The sequence below is a fragment of the Pteropus vampyrus genome, unplaced genomic scaffold (assembly GCF_000151845.1).
Source record: "Pteropus vampyrus isolate Shadow unplaced genomic scaffold, Pvam_2.0 Scaffold168, whole genome shotgun sequence".
NCBI lineage: Eukaryota > Metazoa > Chordata > Mammalia > Chiroptera > Pteropodidae > Pteropus > Pteropus vampyrus.
In genome coordinates this window covers 1217536-1224814 of record NW_011888949.1, presented here as the reverse complement: position 1 = coordinate 1224814, position 7279 = coordinate 1217536, and the positions used below count along the sequence as shown (strand labels likewise).

Below are 7279 nucleotides of genomic sequence, written 5' to 3'. Positions count from 1 at the left end.
ACAGCTCCCTCACTGGACTTCTGAGGACAAAACTGAGGCTCGCTCTGGCCGGTCACTGCCTGAGTGGGCAGTGGATCTGGGACGAAGGCTTGTCCTCGTGCTTGTCCCAGGAGGCGTGTTGTCTGTCTGGCAGAACCGGTCCTAGGACTTTGCCTGTGTCTGATTTGAATCATGGTTCCAGTGTGTGTCATGGGGCAACGCTGAAAAATGTATCAGCGACTGACTGGCCGGGGGTTTGTGGTGGTTTTGGCTTTTAAGTGGGAAAACACTTCCGTGGGTCGCCACAAGATGGCGATGGCCGCACGGTCACTGTCCGCTGTGGCTTCTGAGCGGTTAGCATGATTTTTTCTTACATCTTACATTTTCTTTCAGATTATTCGTATGCTTACTCTAATGGGGCGGGTATTAAATTACATTTCCCTCTCTAATGTTAATGAGGTGCTCTTTTTCTTTGCCATTGAAAAAATATCTTTAAAAAATTAGATATAAAAATTTAAACATTTCAGACATGTATAACAGAAAGCAAAAGCCCCTTATCCATATTTTATGCCAGATTTTTTTTGTACCACTATTTTCTGTGTGTGTATATGCACTTTTTTGGGGGGGAGGGGCATGTTTTCTATTTGTCGTACATGCTTTTCAGTTTTTTTTTTACTTAGATATCTTTATTAGTACATAATAGATCTTATTTTAAAAAATAACAAAAGTGTTTTAAATGCTGTTTAATGTATGATATTGTTTAATAGTTTCCTACTGTTTACTAGTATAATTTATTTAACTGTACTTATTTTAAGAAGTGCCAGGCCAATGGCTTTGTGAGTTTTTCCCCCTGAAATAATTTCATACTGCTTTCACAAGTCTTTTTTTCCACCTGAAACAGTTGTCGCATTGCCGTTAGCATATATTGCCAAAGTTGTTCATTAAATGCAACTGTGAAATAAATACTTGAGTGTAGGAGAAGGACGGCGCCAGTTTATGCTCCGCGAGGCGTGCGCGGCGGCCTGTCTTCGGCGCATGCGCGTCTGCGGGCCCGCGCCCTGGAGTCGGCGGCCTTTCGGAGGAAGGGGTCAGAGTTCATCTAGTTCCACGGAGCGTTTGTCTGCCAGCTACGTGTGTTTAATGAGATTCTTACCTAACTCCCTTGAGACTTAAGCGTTTAAGAGTTTTTGTCCTCCCCGAATGACTCCCACGCCCCTCGCGTTTTCCGACCCCAGTGACGGTGCCTGTCTTCTGTCCCAGGCTGTCCCTGAGCACGTTCACGCTGGCGGTGTCGGCGGGGGCGGTTCTGCTGCTGCCTTTCTCCATCATCAGCAACGAGGTCCTGCTCTCTTTCCCGCAGAACTACTACATCCAGTGGCTGAACGGCTCTCTGATTCACGGTCAGTGCGCGGCGCCTCACGATCGCCTTTCGCGTCCTCTCTTTTTACCGCGCTGCAGTTCTAGATTTTCCTTTTTGTAGTTTTCTTCATAACGTGCATCTTCCTGCAATCGACCATTTGAGCCCTTAATAAAACCCCCAAACCAGACTTTACTTATCACCCCTATTCCTTGCTAGTTGTGAAAGGCTTTCTTATTTTAATCAAGGAGCAATTTTTATACTTACCATGGTTTCGATAAGTAAATTTTCATTTAAATATTTAGCAAGAGAACTTTGGTTTGCCCAGACACGTCAGAAGAGCTCAGCCTTCATTTGAGACCTAAAAAAAGGTAGCCGTGGTTTCCATTTGATTTATTCGCTGCTAGCTGTTTTAGTCGTTTCAAAATGCATGGTACAAGAGCGGAAAAACTCTTTTCTCAAGTACAAACTTTAAAATTAATGTGGCTTTAAAAAAATTAACGACTGACTCATTATAGGCAACACGTAATGCTTCAAAGCCAGATTGACCTGCATTCCAGTCTTGGCTCTGCCACGTGCTGGCAATTTTTGGTGAGGTAGAATATTTTAACTTTAACTTATAAGATATATAGAAAGGTATAATGCATATAACTTTTTATATTTTTCATAGTCCCGTACCCCTTCTTTTCTTATTGAATTATGTGATCTCTTTATGTGTCAAACACGTCAGCTTTTTATCCAATTTTTATAAATACTTTTTTGAATTTTATTTGCCTTTTTGATTTATATAAGTTCTATATTTTTTATGTTGTCATCTTTTTCTTCCTTTGGTTTCTCTAAGTGTTTTTGTGTTTAGAAAATCTTTTCCCTTTTGTGAGATGTCACAAATATTCTCTTTTTTCTCTTTTCAAAAAATGGTTTTGCTTGTTTCACTGTTTAATCCACCTGGAGTTTTCTCTCATACCTTTTCTCTCATCCCATTGTGTGTGTTTAAAGAAATGCACGTTTGCTGTAGAAAATTTGGAAAACAAAATTTAGAGGGGAGAATGTTATTACTATTCACAGTCCCGTGATGCAGAGAGTCACCGTGGGCGCCGTGGCCAGTGGCCTTTCAGTGGCGTGTGCCTGCGAGCTCACCCAGGCAGCAGGGCCCCGCGGTGCTCATGTGGCGCTCACGGGCACTTTGTGTCCTGTGGGTGGGTCAGCGCTTTCTCTGCCGTTGAGGTATTGCCTGGAGCCATCGTAATCAGGGCTTGTTCCCGAGTTTTCGAGAGACAGGCTACACTGCACATCTTTATAAACAAATATTTGTCCATAGGTTAAATTTCTGCAATTCACTTTCCAGGTGAGCATACTTGAACCTTTTTGAAAAGATATTTCTCTGTTATTCCTCGGAAAAACCATGCAAACGCCACTAGCATTTCCCCTTGCCTGGGAAGTGTGTGGGGGGGTCTCTATTCCCAGAAAGTATCCATACCAATTTTGGGTGTTAGTTAAAAAAAACTATCAGTGTAATAGGTAAAGAATTTCCCCCTTTAAGTGCACTTACTAGCGCAGGTGGACATTTACAAAGCACATTTATAGGTCATTCATACTGATTTTTTATGAGATGGCCTACCTGTATTCTCTCTGCCCAGTTTTGCATGGTTTTTATTTTAAGTAATTAGCCGTCTATCAGGTTAAGTGCAAACATTTTCCTCTCAACCGTCCTTTAATACTGCTTAGGCTGTTTTTCGACATGAAGAATTTTGACATTTTAGTCTAATTGCGTATTTTCATCTGGCTTTGTGGTTTCTGTCATGCTCGAAACTGGAAACAAACGGAGTCATTGATGCTCTGAAGACCAAATGAATCCAAAGACGTTGGGACTAATTATTAAGTGAATAAAAAGAAATCAGTCTGTTATTGGTGCTTAGCAATCGATAAACTCAAGTAAGCGAACTAAGGTCTTTACTGAAATGGACGCAGAAAGTAAGTCTGAAAAGTCACCTGTTATTATGAGAGGCAGGAAGCAACCGGGAAAAATGGCCGTAATGTTTCTGGTGAGTTAATTTTAGATGACGGTGCTATTTATTATTAGCAAACACGTGGCCAATATGTAATTTACAAAGCTGTTTTTGTGTGTATTGTCTAAAATGTTTGAAGACTGCTGGCGCCGTCCCCTCTGCCCCAGCTTTCTCTAAGGCTGTGGATCCTGAGGTGCGTGCGTCTTCGAAGGCTGGCTGCCAGGTGTGTTCGCCAGCAGGGCAGGTGGTCTCAGGCTGGCTAATCAGTACGGCAAGTGAACTGGTCTTTGTTTTCAGTTTTACTAAACAGAAATTGCGTGCTATACGTGATGACCTTCAAACACTCGGAATCAGGGGTATTTTCGTTATTCTGTTTATGGACCGGAAGTAAGAGCGGCCAGCACGTGACATGCCATGTATTTGGGCTAGAGGCCTTACCCTTGGAAGTCATGTGTTTTTGTATTGGTTGTCTTTCCATTATAATGTTAGGTATGTAAGCTCGGGCATTTTATTTTATTTATAAATCAGGGTCTAGAACAGTGCTTCCCACATAGTGGTAGTCCGATAAACATGGTGAATGAATAAACTATATAAGAAGCGGCATCTTCATTCCCCAGTAAACAACGCTGGCTGGGAGTGGGGGAACTGGAGCGAGACCCTTCCGAGTGCCTTCTCCAGAACGGGTCTCAGGAGGCCTGGGACGCCGGCCTCGCTCTTGAGGCTGTCACGACCCCCAGCTTTGTTTCTGCTTCTGAGTCTTTGGTAGAGCTGTATATGTGTCAAAGGTGCCGCATATAGTGAGTGTTCTTGAATTCTTTTTGTCTATTTTTTGTTAAACCTTGCATGAATTTACGCTAAATTTTTTGAGGACGTGGACTATGTCTTAAGTTCTCAGTCTCTCGTGGAGCAGCTGTTCCGGTGCTTACGCACCGCAAATGTTCACTAGAGATTCATTGACTGGATGAATAAAAGTTTTTGACTGTATCATTAGAATACTTTGATAAGGAATGAACTTAATTTGAAAGGAAATTTAATGGCTTATCCTATAAAATCATCAGTATGTACGTTTTTTGATGGATTGTGCCTTTAATGTGTAAATCACATAGAGATGAGAGGCTAGAGTGTGTGTCAATGATGCTTTAGTCTGCGGAAGGATATTTTGTTCGTCTTGAATGCAGTGTTAGGATTCTGAGCCCCGGGCTTGAGATGTTATGTGTTACCCATGTTATCTAAGTTCCAAATCTCTGTATCGTGTAGCAGGAAGTATCTCTGTCTACACCGCAAAGTTATTAGAGCAGCTTGAAGAATATGATATACAGAAACGGCATTGGCACCAGGGGGAGGCCGGGGTGCTCCCCTGGGCATTGGCGGTTTTAGCTGGGGGCCTTCGCCGCTTGTCCGCAGGGTGCTGTGAGGTGAATCCCATCGCTCCCCAAGTATGCATCACGGCATGCTGGCTTCTTCAGTTTACTGTAGGATGGTACGAGGTGGGCGGAGGTGACAAATTAAAATGCCAGCTAAAACTTCGTATTATTATTTTTATTATGACGAAAATTGGAAAAAATAGGTTAAAATGGACAGCAAAAAGTATCCATTTGTATTCACTTTCTATATCTTATATGTTAAACAGTTAGAGGAAAAGTATGAAACTCTTCAGTTCCATAAATTGAAAAATAACGATACAGCTGCTTAATGGGTTTTTCTTTTGGGGTGATGAAAACCTTTGGGAACTCGGTCAAGGTCGTGGTCGCACAGCATTGTGAGTGCACTAAATGCTGCTGCGTTATTCACTTTGAAATGGTAATGTTATGTCATGAGTTTAAAATTAAAACCCAAACAGTGATACATCGTTGGAAGGCAGAATGATGGAATTAAAATTGTAGCCTTAAAGTCAGGAAGTAATTCTTCAATTATTGAGGTAATTTCCCCTATTGGGGTCCAGTTTTTGCCAGGCTATCCATACTCACTGTGACCAGACACATGTTGTAACATGATTGCCCAGTTTGAGGGTCAGTCTGTTAAAAGGTAACCACGGTGGATGTGACTAGTCTTTGCAAGGTACATGTGCTTTATTTTGTTTCGTCAGCGGGAATAGACAGTATGCTGTTGTAGACATCACCAAGGAACAATATAAAATCTTTGTTTTATTCATTTTCAAAGTCCACAGAAGCTTTGGAAAAAACCAAATTTTTAGATTTTAGGAACTCTAACTTAAAGAAGTGTTATACTTAGTTACGTGTAAATATTAAAAGTCAGCCCTTAATAAATTTTGATGTACCAGTGATAGTTAAATGTTACTAACAATCTCTAGTTAATTGGTCTCAGTAGTTCAGCCATTTATTATAATGTGCGTCACCATGGTTACTAATATTTATTGAAGTATTGTTTAAAATAATAAAAATAAAAAACAGCCTGAATGTTCAAAGTAGGAAACTTGCTTAATTTGTGGTGGACCCGAACAGTGAGTGCCTTTGGCTGTTACAGATGATGATGCAGATGAGTATAGAAAGATGCTGAAAAACTCTTTTCCTCTGGTTGGTAGGCTAATATGATATAAGCTTTTATTTTGGTATTTGCACTGTGTAACATTTCTATGGTGGGCATGTATTGCTTTTTTGTTATAAGAAAAAAATTATAATAAAGTAAAAAATTTCACAAGTCATTGCTAAAATTATTCTTTATTTGTTTTTCTTCTAAGTAAGCAAGCAGAAGCTATTCTAATTCTGAAGTTCTCATAACACTCACCTTTCAAAAGTAAACCTGTTGTCTTTTTTTCTAAGTTTATACTTCTTTGGTAGAATTTTTTTATTAGTCACTTTTTGACAGTTGAATTAGATCCTCACTTCCACTGAAATATTGGTTTTAGCTTAGTTTTGTCACTTTGGATGTTATTGAATATAGCTGAATTTGGTTAATTTTCTTATTTAAATTTATGAAGTTTTTTGTTACTGTGATGAAAAGTGATAATTTACTTCATAGTATCTTCTATTGTATTTTGAAATATTTTGTGACTCCAGCAGGTGGCGCTAGATGTTAACGCATCCTCTGCTGTTCTGGCAGTTCAGAGTGCTGTGCTTTGATTTGGTTTTAAACTCTTCTAGGATTATTAAGTAATCTTTGTTTAAGTTCAGATACTTCTTTTGGGGATAGGCGGATATCTTTCAAAAAGGTTGTTATTGACACGATTTAGATAAACTACAGAGTTTGTGAATTTCTGTGTTGAAGCATGTAATTTTAACTTTCTGAAGTAATATTCGACTAATATTACTTTTTATTTTACAAATTAATATGTAATGACATATAATCAAATAAAGGCAGTGGTAGTATGTTATGTGTATTAGCCCTGATTTAGGAACAGCTTATCAAAACTGTGGACTATCTGAGAGGTATCCATGTCTGCTGTATGTTTGTGAAATGCCGGAGTCTTACTAAGTTTTAGACAGCTGCTAAGAACATAATTACTACTTAGGAATATATGTTAGATATATTATTTTTCTATATATTAGATGTTCTCACAGTAACTAACTTTCTGTTGCCGATTTGATAATTAAACTAGCATAAGTTAAGTCTAAAGCTTTCACATTTATTTGTTCTGGTTAATAAATTTTTTTCATTTAATTAGTTACACTTTGAGAAAGTTGGTTATTTATGTGGATGATTATCCTGTTAGGCGGGATAAGACCTGAACTCTTAAATTCTCAGTGTTAAGTGAATATTTCTTGCAATAAATACAGCCACGTGCACCCCAGGAACTGCGTTGTTCAGCCATTCGGCTGTCGCACGACCGTCAGGGAGGCGCTTAGCACTTGGGTGGCGTGCCCGCCACCTGGCTGGCGGCGAGCACCACAGCAGGTCGCCGCGCGCAGCAGCGGAGACCGAGTCCGGCACAGGGGCAGCGGCGCCAGCGGGAGGCACGGTCAAGGGCGCCGGTCAAGGG

General features: G+C 40.2%; 1 protein-coding gene across 1 annotated transcript in view; it reads left to right on the top strand.

Annotated features, from left to right (window-relative positions):
- LMBR1 (limb development membrane protein 1) overlaps nt 1-7279 on the top strand; it is an 86119-nt gene that overhangs the window by 10455 nt on the left and 68385 nt on the right. Inside the window, exon 4 of the mRNA XM_023536735.1 lies at nt 1240-1379. Coding sequence (XP_023392503.1) covers nt 1240-1379 — 140 coding nt within the window. The remainder of the gene's footprint in view (nt 1-1239; nt 1380-7279) is intronic.